General features: G+C 38.1%; 3 protein-coding genes and 1 non-coding gene across 4 annotated transcripts; 2 read left to right on the plus strand and 2 right to left on the minus strand.

Annotated features, from left to right (window-relative positions):
• Window positions 1–705: 705 nt before the first annotated feature.
• On the minus strand, window positions 706–5,695 carry LOC102710885 (ras-related protein RIC2). Its single transcript, XM_006656984.3, has 2 exons — window positions 5,353–5,695; window positions 706–1,399 (listed from the first exon to the last, which is right to left on the minus strand). The coding sequence occupies exons 1-2, from the start codon at window positions 5,574–5,576 to the stop codon at window positions 970–972; spliced, it is 654 nt and encodes a 217-aa protein (XP_006657047.2). The 5' UTR covers window positions 5,577–5,695; the 3' UTR covers window positions 706–969.
• A 5,604-nt stretch (window positions 5,696–11,299) lies between these two features.
• Window positions 11,300–12,767, plus strand: LOC102711164. Its single transcript, XM_006656985.3, has 2 exons — window positions 11,300–12,016; window positions 12,308–12,767. Exons 1-2 carry the CDS (start codon window positions 11,675–11,677, stop codon window positions 12,329–12,331), a joined length of 366 nt encoding a protein of 121 aa, XP_006657048.2. The 5' UTR covers window positions 11,300–11,674; the 3' UTR covers window positions 12,332–12,767.
• A 427-nt stretch (window positions 12,768–13,194) lies between these two features.
• TRNAQ-CUG lies at window positions 13,195–13,266 on the minus strand. Its single transcript has one exon. It is a non-coding gene; the product is annotated as a tRNA-Gln (tRNA).
• A 3,305-nt stretch (window positions 13,267–16,571) lies between these two features.
• Window positions 16,572–19,582, plus strand: LOC102716697 (G-type lectin S-receptor-like serine/threonine-protein kinase SD2-5). The gene has a single exon (XM_006656089.3). It carries the CDS (start codon window positions 16,853–16,855, stop codon window positions 19,385–19,387), a length of 2,535 nt encoding a protein of 844 aa, XP_006656152.1. The 5' UTR covers window positions 16,572–16,852; the 3' UTR covers window positions 19,388–19,582.
• The last annotated feature ends 2,021 nt before the right edge of the window (window positions 19,583–21,603 follow it).

Consider the following 21,603-nt stretch of genomic DNA (forward strand, 5'->3'; position numbering starts at 1 on the left):
CTATATATATTTATATATATTGTGGATGTTTTTATACTGCCTCTTATACTAGTAGCGTAGAATGATCAATATTTGGTTGCCAAATTTAAAAGGCACTACTGAGAGACCACACAACATCGGGTCCGAGTAATCTTGGTTAAAGAGTATAGCTAGAAATGAGTGAACTATTAGACCTGAACACTCCACATGTTAGAAGAGAAATGCAGCAGAATACGACGTGCAACAACGGCATCTTCGTGCATTTATCAGGTAACAAACGAATACAGAAGTGTTAGTTTACTTTTAGGCATGTTTAAAGAACTTAAAGCAGCCGATGAGAAGTCAGATAGGGGGACAAGTTGTTTTTTTTTCAGTTTTTGGCTTTTATTTATTTTTTAGATTTTACAGCTATAGGTTCTTTTTGTTTCACAATATAACTTCTAGCCTTACTTAAATTTATATTAATGCTAATAAATTTAGATATATATATATATTATATACATTTATTATAGATAAATTTAGACAAGTCTAGAAAGTCTTACGGTATAAAAACAGAGACCAGTAGATGTTGTTTGAAAGAACTTCTCGCTTATAGAGATTCTCCGTATACGAGAAACTGCCAAGCATGGACTTTGTTTGCTTGCGTGCCAAATTGCATCCCATCATCATATATACTAAGTGTATACTATTGTTCTCATCATTTCCCCTTTAAAGAAATCAACGACGTGCAATCGTAAGGCATATTTCTGATTGATTGAACAGTTCAAGCATGGCTGCAATGGATTCACATGAAAACCAATACCATGCCTGTGGCCGCGGAGACCATACAACAATAGGAAGATCTAAACTGATCTGGCCAAACCTTTCAGTTGTGTAGCAATAAACTCTACGTAGCACAGAAGTTGCTAATACTACCAACAATTCTCAGTCGCTGGAACGGTGATAACACAAGCTCACACAAGCCACAGGTCCAAAAAAGTACAGCAAGGCTCAGCTGGAGCAGCAGCTACCCTTCTTCACTGCCGATACATCATCCTTTATATTGATCTTCTCACCCTTGCCAGGCCCAGAAGCTGCATCATCACCTGCTTCGACTGACCTCTTGCTCACGATGCGGTAGATCTGAGTCAAGACCTCTGCAAACGCATTCTCGACGTTGGTGGACTCGAGAGCAGAGGTCTCCATGAAATAGAGTGATTCTCTCTCTGCAAATGCCTTCCCTTCATCGGTTTGAACTGCTACAAGATGGCGCAGATCAGACTTGTTGCCAACTAGCATGACAACTATGTTTGGGTCTGTATGGTCCCTCAATTCCTTCAACCAGCGCTCCACATTCTCAAAGGTTGAGTGTCGGGTGACATCATAGACAAGCAATGCTCCAACTGCACCTCGGTAATATGCACTAGTAATAGCACGATACCTGCAGGAAGAACAGATGCTTTTAAGCGGAGACAGAAAAGGCAGTGTTGACTCGCAAGATAAATCAGTGCTGACATTAACACAATTAAAACAAATAGTCAGAAAATACAATAGCAAGGAAAGGATAATGTATGTCTCAAAAACTTGAGGGTACTAGCACTCCACGTTTAGTTAATGGCCTTGTCATAGATAATTCAACAAAATTAACCAAATCCATTTTACAGGTCTGAGTAACACAATCCAGCCAAACAGTGGTTGGTGAATCTCAATACTATGTGTGAATCAATTACTAAGTACTCCAGTATTAATGAATAATTGATATAAGTTCGTAATACCACTTTTAGTAAAATCAAAAGGAAGAAGTTTATTATTGGTCCTCTTTAACTTTTGTTCAGTGTATTTTCACCCTAGCATCACTGTGGGCATGGAGCTTTGCCGTTCTACCTCCTCAATGCTTCAGTGAATTCAACCACGTATACCATGCTCCCAAAGCTACTTAAGTGATTCCTACAAACAAACTGAGCATATACTCCACCCAGAAGGAGATCAAGAATGTCTGAGACATTGCTTCACGCTCATAATACACCCTTGCCAATGAGACCCCCCATCAAGATCACCTCCAACCAGTTTCTCACTCCACATTCTATCCGGTGATGAGGATTTCTTCATAGATAACTATCACATAGCTGTTGGCCCCCACCAGAGCCACCCCACCATCTCTCACTGTTGAAGCTGTTGATTATTTCCTAGACATCAACATCACTGGATAGAACATGCAGTGAGGAACTACATGGAGTGAACTTAGTACAGGAATCTAATTGGTGATTCCATACTTTGGCAGCAGTGAGAAATTTGTGATTATACCACTGCCAACAACTGGTTTCGCCAAAATACCATTCTTAACATGAAACACGCTAAAATACCATTATAATCACTTTATATTTGCTCCTTTACCATTGTGACAATTTTTTTCAATCTAATTACTTTAACCCTCCCGGGCCACGCAAAAAGACCAACATACCCTTATTCTTTTTTCGTTCAAAGAAGGATGGAGATCGATCTGTTCTGTTCCGTCTTCTCTCCGTTCCTCCTTTGGTCTCTCCCAGCAGCAAGGACGCAGGAGGCTGCAGAAGCTTGGGTAGCAGCCCGCCATCCTTCCTCCTCCCCTCGGAGCATATGATTTGTGATTTTTAAGGTTGCTGTGTGTAATCATGTTTGTTGGAGCACATATAAACTATTGTTATTTTAAGGTTGCTGTGTTGAAAACTAAAATTATATTCATTAATTGTAGTGCTGTTATGTTGAAGTGGAGCATATGATTTGTGATTTTTTAATTATTGAGATGCTTTGCATAAAAGAGAAAGCTAGCCAACAGATAGTAATTTGTAAAAAGTAAGATGTGAGGGTTAAAATTGTCTTTTTATAGGGGTATACACAGGTTAATCGGTAAAAAACTGAACCAATGGTAAAAGAGCAATTGTGAGATGATTATAATGGTATTCTGACGTGTTTCAGGTTAGGGATGGTATTTTGGCGAATCCACTTGTTGGCAGTGGTATAATCACAAATTTCCCGGCAGCAGTAAAGCAGTATCTGATGCAAAGAAGACACATTTGATTTCCTTGAGGGTAGGAGTCTCTGTTCCTCTCATTGTTTGTAAGAATTCGATTAGGAGATTCAAGAACATGGTGTGATGTGGTTGAATTTGCCAGAGAGAGATCAATGAGGCAGGTCAACGGTGCTCAATGGCGACAGCAATGACAGGGGGGGAAATGGACTTCCAGCAAAGTTCAAGGCCAAAAGTTAACCGTTTGTGGATTTATAGCCCCAAAAAGGGACTTCATTCAACACAGGGGGACCAAAAGTGGACTTATTCCATATCAAAACCATGGCCAAACATAACCGCTTTCCAAATGCATACTGCACACATGAAAATGTGCTATTTTCTACATAATGGATAAACTGTATGTGTGCCATGAATGGCTGCTTTCAAGAATGCAGTTTTGGAGCTGTGGCTAGCATTGTTAAAAGCTACAACTGAAGATTTTGTACTAAATGGTATTATAGCAGTCTTGCTGCCAATTGGAACTGAATTTTTTGACTTAGTCAACCTTTCTTGTGGGTAAAGTGCCTTAGTTGATACAAATAGATTGTGGTAGTGGATAGCACCAATGTATGTAATACTGCATACAAAAAATCAGTATTTATTTTGCTTGTTAAGTGATGCATAGTAAAATACTATGGATGATTTCAGAATCTGCTAGACACCAATACCGGCAATGAGGATTTGCCATCCTACTCTCTCCGGTCATAAATATTTGACACAGTTAACTTCGGACATAATGTTTCACCATTCATCTTATTCAAAAGTTTAGTGCAAAAATGTAAGTCATGCTTAAAGTAACTTTAATAATAAAAACAAGTCACAACAAAATAAATAATACTCACATAGTTTTATTAATAAGTCAAATGGTTAAACATCATGCCATGTCCAAAGTCAACTACGTCAAAATTGTATTATCCTAGGGAGTATGCCTCACTGATATGTGATTCATAAATCATCAAAAGCAACTATTGGAGAGCATAAAATCATTAGTTATCCCTAGCTCCCTACTAACAAAAAGCTCCTACCCTAAAAACAGAACTGCCATGTGCCCTCATTGGCTATTCTTGGTTCTTCAACGCGATAGCAGAAGATAGTGCTTTCAAGGCACAGACCAGCATGTGGCCTTCTAAAACACAGCCAAAACTTCACCCAAAAAGATGTGATACATCAATCATACTTTGGATGTTTTCCTTATTCAGTATCTAAAGTTTGGGCGAAGTTTGCAGTTATTTGAGTTTTTGTTGGAAACATGCTGCACGATAGCTATGTATGGTGAGATCTAGACAGGATATGCAATAGTCCTAATGTTATTTGTTATTAACGTGGAATAAATTATGGTAATAAGTAGCTCGAGATGGGTGATAATGAAGCATAATTGTTAACCGACTGCCATGCTTAATGATAATTGTTATCCCATTAGTATGACACGTTAAATTGGCAAGAGAAGTCTATAATCACACAGATGTATCCAGTACATATTTTTATCATTGCAACAGTTATCCCCCAATTTTCAATATTGTAACCACCTGAGAATACAGATGCACCGAGTACCTATTTTTAGCATTAGTAACCGTTAGTGGCTGATTCAATATCATAACCAGATGAACACAGCTCCCTCAAATATTTGAAATATTCAACCCATTTTCTGGTCACAAGAAGTTATTTTAGCTGGCAAAGACAACCGTGAGAGTAAATAAATTCGCACATGCATCACAAACATAGCTATTCACAATTAAGATAAAACAGTGCAAAAGGATATCACTGTGGAGTTTGGACAGTTTTATCCACAGTGGTATAGGAGGATCTAAATTTACAGTGGTCGAAGACGTGATCACCGAAATCGTCGGTTAAACCGAAGGACAGCATCTGTATCAAAACATTAAAATCTCGAAGAAGCGTGGCATAAGACGAGACGGGCTATCAATTTGGGAGTGTAGAGAATTGGCAGACAGCCTAACCCAACTAAAGGAGCTCATTTCCATGATTAGAAGTCTAGAACAACGCGAAAGGTATCAGCAATCGAGCAAATTCAGAACTACAGGAGAAACTGTCTGATAGTCTGACACTGTAATAAGCTATAGAGGATTATAAATCAATCAAATCCTTTCCATTTCGGGGATCGAAGAAAGATCTAACCGAAACCATGCACTTAAGCTAGCTGCATCAAAATCACGCACGCAAGCAGAATACGGCAGCGAGATCCAAACCGCGAGCGCATCGCACGCATCAATGCACGGACGCACGGGGAGCAGAAGGTGGTCAGGCAGCCATCGAAGCGAGCGAGCGACCATAGATCTACGAAGAGGGGGAGCGAGCGAGCGAGGGAAAGAGAAGGAGGATATAGATACCGTTCCTGGCCGGCGGTGTCCCAAATCTGGGCCTTGACGACCTTGCCGTCGACCTGGAGGGAGCGGGTGGCGAACTCGACGCCGATGGTGGACTTGGACTCGAGGCTGAACTCGTTGCGGGTGAAGCGGGAGAGGAGGTTGGACTTGCCGACGCCGGAGTCGCCGATGAGGACCACCTTGAAGAGGTAGTCGTAGTCGTCCTCCGCCCGGTAGCCCGCCGCCATTTGCTCCGCCGGCCCCGCCTCCGCGATCTCGCCTGCGCCTCGCCTGGTGCGCGCGTGCGTCACAGGAGAGGAGATGGGAGGGGGAGGGGAAAGGGGCGGAGAGAGGTGGAGGAAACGGGAAAGGGGAGGAGGGAGGGAGGAGCAGGAGCACGAGAGGAGCACGGCAGCGAGCGGCGCGGCGCGGCGCGGTGCGGGTGCGCGTGCGCGTGGAGTGGAGCGGTGCGGTGGAGTGGTGGAGCGGAGCGCGCCGGATGCGGGGATTATGGTCGGCCGCCTGGGCCGGGTTCTTTTTTACGGCGGTGTAGTGGAGGTGGTGGTTTGGTGACCACTTTTTGACCGCGAGTACCTAGGACGGACCGACCGCTCTCACTAACTAGTCACTGGAATTTACTCCATCCTACTCACACCAAACCAAACTTTTTGGTTTTTTAGCCATCCGTTTTATTTAAAAAATTTTTAAATTTTTTTAAAAAACTAATCACACATAAAATTCTATTTATGTTTTATCATCTAATAAAAATAAAATTATTAATCGTAAATTTTTTAATAAGACTAAGAGTCGTATCTAAAAATTAAAAAGTTAATTTGTTTGGATGAAGGGAGTACGATTATATTAGCATATCTAGGAGATGTCTAAAATTGATCTTTAAAACTAAATTTTGATAATTGGATTAGAAAATATAACTCTATATATTTCTAATATTTACTCATGCGTAAAATTATCTCAATTACATTCTAAATTTGGGGCAAAAATATGAGTTACTAATACAAGTTATTAATATTTAGATTTCTGTTAAAGAATGTGTAATTTTTATGCCTAATATTTTTTAAGATGAACTCAATACAAGTTTTTGGATAGTTATATTAGCATTCTCTTGCAGATATACTTACGTGGCGTTATTACAGACTTACAGTGTAAATTAGGATTTACGTATAATTAACAGTAATATTACTATCATAACTATACAGGATATGAATCGCTAACTAGAACATAAAAAATTGGGTTAATTAGGACCATGCCATTATAAATTTACTAGTTTTAAAATATGTCATTACTATTCGAATAATTATAAGAATGTCATTATAATTTTAGAATTATTTAAAATATGCCACTCAATACCTCTTTAGTGTATTTTTTAAAAAATTGGACCATAATGCCCCTACTGGTCGCTGTGTCATTTATACGTGCAAAGGGCAATATGGTACAAGAATGGTATATCTGAAATAGTTCTAAAATCATAATGGCATCATTACAATGAGGCGAAATGTAATGGTATATTTTAAAACTAGCAAATTTATAGTGACATGAATCTAATTAACCAAAAAATAGACCTATTTAGATCGGATAGTTCCCACGTTCAAACCCTACCGTCAATTTTGGATTTTTTTTCCATTTTTTACGGATGTATTTTTAAGCTAGTATTAAAATGGTGTATTTCGTTAAAAAATTCTAAATTTAAATTCCTTATATTATATGTTCCATTTTAAGAACATTTTTTTATTTTTGTAGTAGTTAAATCATATGTTTATACCCTCAGATCTCTTTTGAATTAGTACTGCCAAATGCAATATTCTTTTGTGACATTTTTAATCTGTTCGCACTATAATTTCATTATAAACCATCAATATTTTTAAATAGAACGAGAAAAAAATGCATGTCGACGTTAAATGTTTAATACTCTACATTCACCTTAAATAATTAAAAGTAGACGAAAGATGTGGTGTTAAAATCATAGGTGTATGAGTATTACTACGACTCCATTAACCAAGGTCCAAAATGTGCCTCAAAATTACAAAAAGTTGGTACACAAACATGCACACATTTAGCACTTCCACGTACGTAATGCACTTGTTTTTTACTATAAACTACATGTAGAAAATATTTTTTAGGAAAACTTTAGTGATTGTTCAGTTTGGAGAAATTATATTTAATGATTTGGGTTCATTAGAATTAATTTCTATAAGTGCCATTCGGTTCATGCGAATAAAGTATAAAAAAATATTGATATTTGCCTTCCTACAAGTTGTAGAGGTAAAGTAGGAAATTTTTCGCTCGAACTTTTTGGAAAAAAATCGTCTGAATTAATGGATACATGCATTTACATTCCTCCTCTGTCTTCTATTCGTATGGGTGAAAATATCTATAAACCTTGTACTATAGAAAAGATTTCAATTGAAAAAAGATCTTTATGTACAAAACTCTTATAGAAGGTTGCAAAACATCTATCTATCCAGCCTAAAAAAAAGCCTCCACGTTTACTCTAGAGGCTAAAAATTATCATATTAATAAAAAATAAAAAATCTACATTTTAGATCATAATATATATATAATATATATAGATCGTACTGTCTTAGACCGTTATATCATTTTATATATATATATATATATATATATATATATCATAAGCTCTAGATCCGCTATGAAAAAGAAAAAAAATATCACTATTAGATCATAATATATCTAGATTGTAAGGTCACTATAAAAAAGAAAAAATCTACATCATTAAATTAAATCATGATACAAGACCGTTTGATCATCATTTTTTTACAGAAAAAAATTACGTATTAGTATATGCAGGGGTATTCCCGATGAGTGATGACGCTTGTGTTTCGCCTCGCTGTAGTTTTGCTTTGTTCGTTCTTTCTTACTTTTGTGCGGATCCTTTTGGATAGGAAAGGGCGAGCGGAAGGGGGGTCGGATGTTGCAGGGAAAAAAAAAAGGGTGAAAGGCGTGGGATCCTTTTCTCCGTACAGGACGCAGAAAAAAATCTACACCGTCGTAATATATCTAGATCGAATAGTCTAGATTTGTTATATAAAAGAAAACCAAATGGATCATGATATATCTAAATTATATGGACAAAGTCATGGGGAACCTAATCATATAGATCTTTTTCACTATCAATCTAATTAACAAACAAATTCATAGTCCAATGGATAAGGTCTTTATCTACAATCTACAGACAACAACAGATCTGGATTCGTTATATTTTTCTCCCTAAAGGTAAACACGATAAAGCCATAGTTAGATAAGCCAAATAGGTCTGCCAGCAAATAAAATAGTAAAAGAAGAAATCCCTTCAAGTGTCCGTCGGATTTCACTTTTTGCCATTTGTTTTCTTCCTCCCACAAAAGCCTTTTTTTATGTTATAGTTTCTCAAATAATATTTTATTTGTAATTATGTAATTTTGGATAAGATAAATGGTTAAAATTGAATCTAAACAGTAAATGGTGTTAAATGCAAAATATGAAGAGATTAATATTTTACATTTATGAAAAGAACACGTATACACGGATATACAAACCGACAACGCGCTCGCAAACAAAAATGGTGATTAATATATGTGAGGTTGTTTAAATAGTAAAGAGTATTTTATTTCATTATTAAATTTACATGTTTATAACAATTATGTTTTGTTCTAACTAAAATTAATCTAAGTTTACTATACTAACTGAGCATAACTAAAATCTTATAAGATTGTGTGTTTGTTCTAAATAAAATTAATCTAAGTTTACTATAGTAAATGAGCATAATTGTGCGGGCCACCAAATATGGTAATAAAATAATGTTGGTTACGATGGACATTGTTTTATTCCTATCGAATTATAAGCTATTACAAATAAACTATATAATATGTCATCTTTAGTACGAGGAATGGTGTCATTTGGACAGTGAGAGTAACTACTATTATATTGAAGATAAAGATGGATAGAAGAACATAAAAAATATACCATAAAATTTATATATCTTTGACTTACTTTATTATTAAGAAAATACTAAAGCATCCATCATATTTGTTTTACGCACATATAAATTACTAAATTAATTAGAATATCGTACATATAATTTTGATCGGGTTAGAATTTAAATTATACTACCGTGTAACATATTTTTTCACAATAAAATATAAAAGAATTTTTGTATTATGTGAATGAACTTAATATCGATGCTAGCCAGGAAATCTACGCGGGCCACCCTACTTGTTGACATTAAGAAAACTTTCTTTCAAGGGAAAAAAATTTATGTATGAATTACCACATCCATAGAATTAAATATAAAAGATAACTTTCAGTCAAATTGCTAAAAAAGAGAGAAGAATTAGTTCATGAGCCCAACTGCTCTCAAAGCCCAACATCTTACTCCTTAAAAACGAAAGCGCACGTTCTTCTCCTCGTCCCACGTCAAACAAAAAACATCGCTTCAAAAATCAAAAGAAACCATTTGATTATGAAGTGTGAGAAGCAACAGAAACATGTAAAGCATGGCGAACTCGTTCATGAGGTATTTTTACTAAAAATTATGGGCATTTGTTGTAGATAATGGGAAAGAAATTAACCTGACCTATAAAAGAACTCCCTTCAACTTTAGCCGTTCTGATGTTTCCTAGGACCAAATCCGTCCCTTTGACCATCTGGTTATCTGAATGTTCCATAAAAAAAATTAAAAATGTACACACAGCATTTTGAGGAGAGGTACAAATAAAGTTAACCTTTTATAATATCCAACCACCCACATGTTGATTTCCATTCGTATTCTTAAATTGAGCCACTAGTTTCCAATTTTCTCCAAGCATAACCTACCCGCTGCACCAGCGCCATTACTGATCAGCGAACAAACACGTTACACTCGATCGGACGCACATCTTTTTAATATTTCATAATCAAGTATCACTCCCTTTTCTTGTCTGTAACCTGGCTCTCCTGATTGATTATATGACCGTGTCTGACGAGTTAATCTGATAAAAACCGTACTGTACATCAACTGTGTGGCGATCATGTGAGGAGCACTGTTGATCATTCACAGGAACATGCCCAACTGAGAATCATCAGTAAATGGGTTTTCTAAAGACAAATTAATTGATTTTGCCATTGTCTACCTTTTTACATCACAAATCTAACACAAAGAAGCATCACACTGTCACACATCATCATCGATCAGATCCTACATTACTATCCTTGATCCTTCACACATTGAGACCTGATCTCTAACGCTGACTAGACGCAAACAGGTCGGACGTACAGAGAGCGAAAACTATGCATGAAAATGGCTAATTTATTGGTTCTCCCTGCACCTAAAACTGATTGGATCTTGGATCTGATGAGTCGCATCAAATCCGATCTCTTTTTCAGGACCAACCTGGGCAGATCAAGCTGAAGAAGGATGCGAGATCATCTTCGAATGGGGGCAGCTAGGTCGCTGTCATGGTAGCTAAGGTTGCTCACACAGTCACACTAATGCCCCAGCTTTGCTTGGTCGCTATGCCCACAAATCTGCACTGAAAAGCTCCTGCTTGATTGCTTTAATTCTCGGTGATTCCAAGCTCCAGCAGGATATACAGATCCGTTCTAAAGTTGCGCATAATTGCAGAGAATTATTGCGAAGAAATGGTAATCAAGCAGCACTAGTAGCAAGTATGGCGAGCAACATCGACGGCCACGAAGGACTGAATCTTTCAGAGAAGTGGTGGTACTGCTTTTTTGGTTATTTGATTTTGCCGTGATTAACGTCGTGGCATGCATGCCACTGAAGTCCTTATCTTAGTGCATGGTATAATTAAATGTAAGTGTGTATGTTGTACCCGATCTATCCCCATCACGGATGTCTTACTCAAAAATCTTAAATGCATCATGTTATTGCATCAGGGTTTCTTCTCTTCCTAGCTAGTCCAAACTGGAGAGAATTTTTAGAGACATGAGACATGGAGAGATGCTTCATGCTTAGGTTGGTTGGTTGGAAGAAAAGAAACTAGAAAGCGAGAGGCAGTGCGAGATGAAATGTACTTGTTGCAAGAGGTGAGAGAGAGAGAGAGAGAGAGAGAGAGGAGGAACCAATAAAGAAAAGGAGATGACCTAGCTAGCTAGTAGTGGCCCCCCACAACACTTGATCAATGAATCCAATCATGGACATTGATAGATCAGCCATTGTTACCTTGCAGCTAGCTCGGCCAAGATCAGATGGAGGCCTCCAATCTTGCTAGGTCATTTTCCCTTCAACCACTGCAAAGCAATCTGCACATCAGCGTAATCTCCAGTCGATCGACACAGCTTTCAGCTACATGATGATGATCAGCTCGATCGAGGGCTAGTCTTTCTCTTGATGCAACCATCCGTTTGGTCGTCGATCCACAAGGCTGCAATGGCGTCGTCGTCGTCTTCGCACCCGGAGGAGATCATGAGCTTCCCGTCCGAGTCCGGCGAGTCGTCGTCGTTGGCACCTATGATCGACGGCGGCGGCGAGCTCGTCGTGCAGCTGGTGCCAAGAGACGTCTCTGACGGGATCCTCGGCAAGTTCGCGGACACCAGCGAGTTCGACTTCGACTACGACAGGAGCGGCCTCTGGTCGCCGCTGGTGCTGAGGCCGGAGGTCCTCCTGCTCGCGCAGACGGCTGCGGGCCGGCGCCGCCGCCGCCACCAACGCCGGAGATGGAAGCGGAAGGAGGTGAGTGCCAGAGAAACCTTTGCATTCTGTACACTCTGAACAGAGTTCGAGTTACCGGAATTATTTAAGATTCAGACGAAAATTCAGATTCTAGCAAGTAGCAACCGTCCGAAACAATTCCAAATTCGAAATTAAGCGATCGATTTTCGTTTAAATTCATATCCTTTCGGCCAATAACTACCTCCTAAACTGCCTCTTTTCTGGAACCATATTGGTTCATGGAGAATTGGCAATGCAACAGAGATCTGTTTAATTGTTCAGGATGCATCTTGATTCTCTTCTGTGATGCAGATGCTCTGCTACTGCTTCTGGTGACATGGCACCGGCAATTTGGCATCATGGCATGTCTTCTTCTCAAGTGCAGCTTGATGTTGGATTAGGAATTAGTAATCAATGCAATTGCAACAGAAGAAAAGGGCAAATACAAGAGGGTGTCCATGCTTGTACTGCCAAAACATTGTGCAATACTTTTTTTTGGGGTACCTAATGCTCTGTAACTACTAGTATTGATTTCTTTAACCACTTTACTGTTTTCCATGTGAGATTTATTGATGCACTGTGTGTACTGATCTAAAGAAGATTTGTGATCGAATTACTTCAGATCATGCGTACCACTTTTCTGATTTCCAGCTTTCAGGCAGAGGAAATTAATAGAATGAATGATCTAAATGTATATTTGGATTGAGAAAAAAAAACAAGCTTCTTTGCAGTTCCGGTTATTAGCTGCAGAGAAAATCCAGTCAAAAGTAAAAAAAAAAATTGCCAACATGCCTACCTACAAGTACTCGATCAAACAAAATTCGGTCCCATTAGGATTCAAGACTTGTTTCTGTCAGATAAAATCCTTCAAGAAGATGATCACATATCAAAATGGAAACATGTTTTTTTAATCATAACAGAGACTGGAAGAATAAAAGAAAAAAAATTCAGCCCCATTAAGTACAGTACTTGTTTCTGTCGGATAAAATCCTGAAGGGAAACACGATTCCTGGATGATAACGGAGTTTGGAGGAACAAAAATAGGTCTGAAATGGAAACTTGATTCTTGGATGATAAATTGATGACAGATTGTTTCTGTCAGAATCGGATGATAACAGATTGTTTCTGTCAGATAAAATCCTGCAAGAAAACATTAGCATATCAGTTTGGAGGAACAAAAATAATAATAGGTAAAAATAAGGTCCCACCGAGATTTGAACTCGGGTTACTGGATTCAGAGTCCAATGTCCTAACCGCTAGACCATGGGACCTTCCCGAGATAAGTTGTATTTATTCTCTAACTATTTCGTTCCGCTACTTTAGCCACGCGAGAGATCTCCACGTCGGCCACGCGCTGGCGGGCGGGGAGTCGGGGACCCCGGTCGGTCGGCCGGTCCCGTGCCATGCGAGCTCTGGCACCGGGGCAGCGGGGGCAACATACGACGAGGATGCACATGGGCGGCGGCGGTACGCCTTTGGGTGTGGGCTTTGCCTGCTCCTGCCGGCCTGGACGCAGGGGCCTGGCTGTGGGGTTTGTCCGGCGGTGGCTGGTCTTCGCAAGGAGCAGGACTGCCCATCACCTGTTCGGCGGAATGCGCAGGTGAGAATCCTGCGGCTTCTTGGTTGATCGTCATTTCGTGAAGACGGTGATGTGCGCTCTTCATGCCTCGCTTTCGGTTAGTTATTACTCGCCCTGTCTTTTAATTTTAATTAACACCGTTGAATTTTGGATCCGTTAGTTATTACTCACTCTGTCTTTTAATTAATACCGTTGAATTTTGGATATACATCAACTAAAAAAAATCGAAGGGAGTATTATGTTTTTTGGAGAATTTCACCATGTGTATCATGTTAGTGTACAATTGAAATTGCTGCATCTTTTAGCTTTATTTAGATTCATCTATGAATCGATAAATATAGTTTATCTAAATGTCTGAATTTATTAGCATCTAGACGTGGAACCAGCTATGAGCCACGACTAGGGCTCAAATTGTTGTCATATCCTACCTCTTTACAAGTATAACTTTTTTCCTGAAATTTGCATAGAATTTGTCCTAGACCTAGTTCCGCCCCCTGGTAGCGACCATATAAATTTAGATAACGTTAGAAACTTATTCGTGAAACTTGTGAAACGGTGGGGCTTAAAAAAAAAACTTGTGAAACGGAGGTAGCACTTACCTGGCAAAGTAACAATGGAGGTATATCTGATATTACATCTCAAGGATGGGAGAATACTCGATTATTAAGTGCATACTTCACATGTACTGAAGACTGATAGCAATCCATTATAATCGAATATGGTAAACACTTCAGTTTTTACTTTGGAAAGAAACAAATTGGGGTTAGTGTGCCACACGATTCGTCCGTTCTTTCTCTGCTGCTCCCTCGCACGAGCCGGAGGTCGGCCGCCATCAGCACCTCGCCTGGGTGCGTCGACAGCACCTCGGTTTCCTCTCTTCTCCGCCTACCCCTTCCTTGCTCCTGCCCCTGTCTGCTGGTGGTGGTGGTGGATCAAGGCAGCGACCCGTCGATGGCCGAGGCCCGAGACAAGGACCCAGAGTAGCGACCTGTCCGTGATCCGTTACTTATTAGTTGCATCTTGCTTGGAACAAATGGCATAGGTTGATCCAGTCAATCAAGTTGTAGCTCCAATTTTCCACAATAGTTAAATGTGCAGCAACTCATGTAGTATGCTTTTAGCTAAGAAGTCAATCCATTCAACTGTGAACGACTTTAATATCGCTGTTACTTCCCAAGTGACATTGTGGACTTGATTGAACTTGGAGGAATATCCAACTGCACCCTTTTATGGCTTGTTCAGTTTGGAGGGAAAAAAACAAAAAAAAAATGGATTCTTAAGGATTAATTCCTAAAAGTGTCATTTAGTTTGCAGGAATGAAGTTTAGAAAAATCAATTGAAAAATTTTCATTTCTTCAAGTTGTAGAGAGAAAACATAGGAAAACTCCTATGGATTGTTCGTATGGTTAAAATTCCTCTAAACTGAATAAGCCCTAATATTCTGTCAATAGCCAGTGCCTCATCCTGGGCTACGTTGGAAAGGTAATTCAAGCGAAAACTTTAGGCTCTACAACACAAATTGTATTTCTGTAGTTTAAAAGGAAGCTGTGTTTCGTAAACCATTTGTCCTAGTTGTCGGGCTTACCGCTTATGTCGGCTGCTCATAATAGATTTTGAACAATTTAGTTTTGTTGTTGGGAAATAATGTGTTGGTTTATAATCTCTATATATTTTCCAAAGTAAAATAAATATTTACTACCTTGAATTAGAACAGAGAAATTGAAGATTTAGTCTCGTGTCGTTATAGTTGCATTCAGGTACAAGAGAAATTGAAGATTTAGTCTTTGTGTTCTAGTGAACCAAATAAGGCTAGAGGTTGCATAGCTAAAAGCAGCGGAGGATCTACCATGGTAGCCCCGAATAAGCCCCCTAAAATATAGGCCTTGTTTAGTTCCCAAAAAGTTTCTCCAAAAACATCACATCGAATCTTTAGACATTTAAATAAAGCATTAAACATAGATGAACCAAAAAGCTAATTGCACAGTTACGTAAGAAATCATGAGACGAATTTTTTAGGACTAATTAGTGCATGATTAGCCATAAGTACTACAGTAACCAACATGTGCTAATGATGGATTAATTAGACTCAAAAGAATCGTCTCGCGGTTTCCAGGCGGAACTGAAATTTGTTTTGTAATTAGACTACGTTTAATACTTTAAATATGTGTTCAAAAATTTGATATGATGTTTTTACAAAAGAATTTTGCAAACTAAACAACCCCATAATGCCAAAGATCAATAGAAAGTGGGGCTGGAGTCTATCAATTTTGTTCAGACCTAATGTCGTTTGGAGGATCCGCCACTAGCTAAAAGGGACAATAATGGGATGGAACAGCTCAAGGGAGAAGGGAGTTATGAGCAGGTCGTCAGATTGAATTGAACGGTGGATGTAGGATATGACAACCTCTGCCTTTACCAGGCAAAAGGCAAAGGATAGGCTTCCTTAAACATAAAAGTGGAGAGCATTCTAATTGTGTTGTGGACAATACCATTGTGGTATGTGCCGTTGATACCTTGTGCCTGCCACCGTATGGTAAAATGTGTGATATGCTCAAGCAGTCAAGGTTGATCCTAGGGTCTAATGATCTGCCAGTTCGTCCATATCTGAATTTTATACCTACTGAGGTAGAAACCTATAAAAATAATATAGCGGGTATATTTTGAAATACAAGACAGATAAAGTTTGTGATAACTTCTACTTGTTTGCAGCAGCAGAAATTTGGGCATGTAAGCTAGGTCTGTTAGCATCTTACTATTAGTTTTGTCTGCATTATTTTACTTACTGTAGTGCTTATCCTTCCAATTATATATATTTTCAAACTTCTTAAGAAAGTATGAAATTGTCCAAATGCAGAGATCCAAAACAAACCACTTTCTGGTCAATGAAGAAAACGACTGCTTATTATGGTGCCAAAACGCCAATTATTTGCACTCCAATAGCCCAGTGCATGGTTGCTCAAAAACAAAGAAAAAGTCTTTAGAGGACCTTGACACGGTGCTTTCATTTCCTTATCATCATCTCTTGTGCTATTATAATGGCACCAAGTGTATTAGATCTCATCTTAAGCTTTCTACAATAGCCACTGAATCCTTCTATTTCAAACGAAGCCAGGATGAGGATCCAGGCACAATGAAATGGAAACATCCGTGTTACCATGCTGTCTAGTATTTCCATCTACACTTCCTGCCTAGCATAGGAGCAATTTGTCTAAAATTACCTGTACTTTCATCCTTGGATTCTCACCACCGATGGTTGGAGTTCGCTGAGTGCTCTAACCATGGATCATTCACAGCTCTTCATCTTTGTCTGCACTCTCCTTATAACTTCCTCCTGTTCTAGACTTACCAATCCTTCCATGAACATGCCATTTGCTCAGAACGCTGGGCTAAACACTGTATGGCATAATAACGCGTCCCTCCTCCACAATAACCATACATATGATGATTTCTTGATGCGCGTGATCCTCCATGCCACCACCACAGTTCGAAGTGGTGATTCATCTCTTGATGACTTCCCTTCATTTGCCTGTGGGTTCTACTGTGCAGAACCTGCAACCACCTGTCATACCTACATATTTTCCATCGTCTTTGTCAATGTGTACATTAGCATCGATGATGGTGTGAGTCTGTATTCGCCCGAGGTAGTCTGGGTTGCCAACCGTGATCATCCAGTTGGAGAGAATGCCACTGTTCAGTTTACTGAACTTGGGGATTTAGTGCTCCATGATGCAGATGGAACACTTGTTTGGTCGACCAGTACGGCGGACAAGTCTATTGTCAGCATGAACCTTACAGGGTCAGGAAATCTGGTGTTGTTAGACCGCACAAATGTTGAGGTCTGGAGATCCTTTGACCTCCCAACTGACACACTTATCATTGCACAAACATTACAGATGGGTCAGAAGCTTGTGGCAAGAACTTCGCTGACAAACTGGACCGAAGGAAATTTCTATCTCACCACCCTCGCTGATGGCATGTATGCGTTTGCAGGTATTCATACTCCTCTTGCATACTATAGGAGCCCCACTGGTGGAAATGTTGCAACAAACAGGTCAGCGTATGTTGCACTCAAGAATGGTAGCCTGGAGGTGTTCACTTCTTTTCGGGAGACAGAGGCGCCTGATTACCGCATCATGTTGCCTGTGCATCCCTTTGGCCTGGTGTTTGCACGGCTAGAATGGGATGGGCACATGAGACTATATCAGTGGGCCAATGATAGCTGGGCGAGTTCAGATATTTTTGACATAACTGACCCTTGTGCTTACCCTCTAGCTTGTGGAGAGTATGGTATTTGCTTACATGGACAGTGCACCTGTCCAGATTTAGTCGTTGGGCAATCAGGATTGTTTGAGCTGGTTGATTCCAGGGAAGTTAATCGTGGCTGCTCTCTAAAATCTTCGTTGTCTTGTGGGTCAGCAAGGAAGGCTAGGTTTCTTGCTGTTCCCAATGTCACCCACTTCAATTTTGTCTACAATTGGACAACAAACGAAGAGCACTGCAAACAATCATGCTTGAATGACTGTTCTTGCAAGGCTTCATTTTTCCATCACAAGGACACTTCTTCTGGTTTCTGTTTTCTTGCATCTGATGCATTCTCGATGATAAGTGTCAGTGCACAAAGTTATTCAAGTGATTTTATTTCTTTTTGTTTCATCAAAATTCAGGACTCTACACACAAATCCTTATTGTCTAAAGAAACAAGAATATTCATCTCAGTTGCTGGTCCTTTGAGTTTTGTTACTTCAGTTATTGTTGCAGCACTTATAATTCTGAGAAGAAACAAAGCAGAACCATTAGAAGATGAATATAGTATTGATCAGCTTCCAGGGCTACCCACACGATTTTCCTTTACGGATTTAAAATCAGCAACAGGAGATTTCTCAAGAAAGATTGGGGCAGGTGGATTTGGTTCTGTTTTTGAAGGACAGATCGATGATAAGCATGTTGCTATCAAGAGATTGGATGGCATAGGTCAGGGGAAAAGGGAATTCTTAGCAGAGGTTCAAACCATTGGAAGCATTAACCACATACACCTGGTGAGACTGATTGGTTTTTGTGCTGAGAAAACGCATAGGCTTCTGGTCTATGAGTACATGCCTAGTGGATCTTTGGATAAATGGATTTTTCAAAATCGCCAAGCAGCTCCACTTGATTGGGAAACCAGATTGAAGATTATCTCTGATGTAGCAAAGGGATTAGCTTATCTTCATAGCGATTGCCGACAAACAATAGCTCATCTGGACATCAAGCCAGAAAATATTCTTTTGGATGAAATGTTCACTGCTAAGATATCTGACTTTGGACTTGCCAAGCTGATTGATCATGAGCAAAGCAGTGTAATGACTCGATTAAGAGGCACACTGGGTTACTTAGCCCCTGAGTGGTTGACATCTGTGATCACTGAAAAGGTTGATGTGTATAGCTTCGGCGTTGTGATAATGGAAATTTTATGCGGCAGAAGGAATTTGGATTACTCACAGCCTGAAGAAAACCGTCACCTCATCAGCATGCTGCAAGACAAGGCCAAGAGTGACCAGTTTATGGACCTTATTGATCCATGTTTCGTTGATATGGAATTGCATATGAATGATGTTTTACGAATGATGAACTTAGCAACGTGGTGCTTGCAAGTCGATTACCATAGAAGGCCTTCCATGCCCATGGTGGTCAAAATCCTGGAAGGTACCATGGATGTTGAAACTGAACTTGATTTTGACCTTGTAAATATAGATCCGATGGTAGTAGCGAATCGAGCAGCTCAAAGGAACACTGTGACTTTGCAGATAGACTCTGTCCTTTCAGGGCCAAGATGAAATACAGGCTCAAATTTTCTCTCAAAAAACCAAGCTCATGATTTGATGCCCTCTACTATGTCATTTAGAGAAACAAAGATGTAATATAGTGAGTGAGATTTTCTATTTTCTAATGCTGCAGCAGTTTAAGGTACTTGTGATGATAAATATTTCTGTTACCAAACTGTGTGGTTATCTATTACTGCAAATCGGAATATCCCAGAATTCTCTCTTTAGGTAATTAAAATAACTAGTATGGTGGCCCGTGAAAATTGCACGGCTAGCATTCCTATAATTTTTTGATAATAACATATATACTTTCATGTTCTATTATTAAAAAAAATATTAAAATCAATGATGATTTCATACTCCTGCATAACTTAGACCAGTATGATTTTATACGTTTGATATAGTAAGTCCAATGTCCACATATTTTATTATTATAGTAAGTCCTATGTTTCTTCCTCCCTCCATCTTTTAAAGTTTTGAACTATTAGTGGCATCTTTTTTGCTACGTCTAATAATATCCATATGCCTAATAAAGATAATATTTTATAACCTATTTTAGATAAGAGAATGTCCAGAGCGTTAGATCACCTTTTCGTTTCATTGTCGCATTAGTATAGGGTTGGATGATACAATCTCATCTGTTAGTTGTAATTTTATATAGCTTACACAATCAAGCCATTTTCCTATACTTTTAATTCAAAGAATTTCAATTAACATGTGAACTTGTACGTATTTTTGCCTTCTAGAAATAATGTGATGCTCCTAGTAAATTCTCAAATTAATATAACTAAAAATATAGAATCACTCTCAATATTATTTATTATTTAGCTTGATTTAAAATATTTCTAAATTTTCATCATGCATGAATTCTTTTCCTTAATATTACTTACTTTTAATCCGAATTTAAAATATCACTAAATTATACTCCTACATGAACTTATTTATCCACTATATTTATATTTTAACTATAATTTTATATATTTATAGATTGTATTTCTATGTGGACTCTTTTACCAATACAATTTACTTTTAATCTAAATTTCTGTTTCTATGTTGAATATTGTCTCAAAGTTAATTATTCTGTATGTTATTTTGACCAAATTTTGGAGTTTCCCCTAATTTGTATATATATGTAGACGCTTATTTCAATATTTATTATTATCTGTTTCGAAGTTTAGATTTCTTTCGAAATTCTTTCTTGTTTGATTGTATTTTTTGACTAATGTGTGAATTTCTATATGTGGTGGCTCCTATTTTATCATTTTATTAAGATGTATTTCTACGTAGATTCAAAGTCTTAATATATTATTTCAAAATTATACTTCCACATGAACTCTTTTATCTGTCATATTTATTTTTTAATCCAAATTTTCTATATTGATAATTTGTATTTCTACCAGGACTCTTCCTCTTAATATTATAATTTGTTCACCTGTATTTCAAATGTTCTTGTATTTCCACATGGACGGACTCTTCTCCCAATAATAACATTGTTTGGTTTCAATCTGTATTTTTAATTTTTTTTTCTAAATGGTAGCTCTACATGGACTTTGATATCAATATAAATTATTTTTTATTGCTGTTTTTTATTCCGAAGTTAGTTTATTTTTGGAGTTTGATTTTGAATTTGTATTGAAATCAAATTTCAAGTTTTATTTATTTTTATTATGAATCTTAATTTACCATTTTGTGTTTTAAGTGGACGGTATTTTAATATCCTAAATTACTTTTACGTCAGTTGTCATCGTTGGTGAGTCCTTTCTATCTGTTGCTCACACGGCTTTAACAAACTGTCCACAGTTTTTTTTTAATAAAAAAATCCTTGTCCGATTTCATAACATGATATTTCTTTTTTTTTCTCTTATTTTCTCAAAATTTCTAGCCTGTAAGAGACAACGTGGAGGCTATTTTTTCTATTATTTATATATATAATAGATGTTACTTTTTTTAGATAATAGAGTTCACTCATTCCAGATTTCGCTTTATAAAAGCTACAGTCAACTATTACAAATATTGCAAGTTAAATGATCGTAAACTACAAATTAACAGCTTGATTTAAACAAGAAAACCACTTAGAACTGTGTGTACTTCTTGTATTCTTCAAACTAGTAAAAAAATCTTCAAAATCAAACTAGTAAACTAATTTACCATTTTTTATAGAATTCAGGTTAGGCATAAAAAATATCGGCCACAACCTTAGCTTTAAATATTTCATACCAACTCCCCTC

This window comes from Oryza brachyantha, chromosome 6 (genome assembly GCF_000231095.2).
Source record: "Oryza brachyantha chromosome 6, ObraRS2, whole genome shotgun sequence".
In the NCBI taxonomy this organism is placed as follows: Eukaryota; Viridiplantae; Streptophyta; class Magnoliopsida; order Poales; family Poaceae; genus Oryza; species Oryza brachyantha.

Excerpts from the sequence above, each read along its gene's own strand:
- LOC102710885 (XM_006656984.3), bottom strand. The coding sequence starts at position 5,576 with ATGGCGGCGGGCTACCGGGCGGAGGACGACTACGACTACCTCTTCAAG. Across the intron at positions 1,400-5,352 it reads GACACCGCCGGCCAGGAACG|GTATCGTGCTATTACTAGTG; the intron begins GTATCTATATCC and ends TTCTTCCTGCAG.
- LOC102711164 (XM_006656985.3), top strand. The coding sequence starts at position 11,675 with ATGCAACCATCCGTTTGGTCGTCGATCCACAAGGCTGCAATGGCGTCG. Across the intron at positions 12,017-12,307 it reads GGAGATGGAAGCGGAAGGAG|ATGCTCTGCTACTGCTTCTG; the intron begins GTGAGTGCCAGA and ends TCTGTGATGCAG.
- LOC102716697 (XM_006656089.3), top strand. The coding sequence starts at position 16,853 with ATGGATCATTCACAGCTCTTCATCTTTGTCTGCACTCTCCTTATAACT.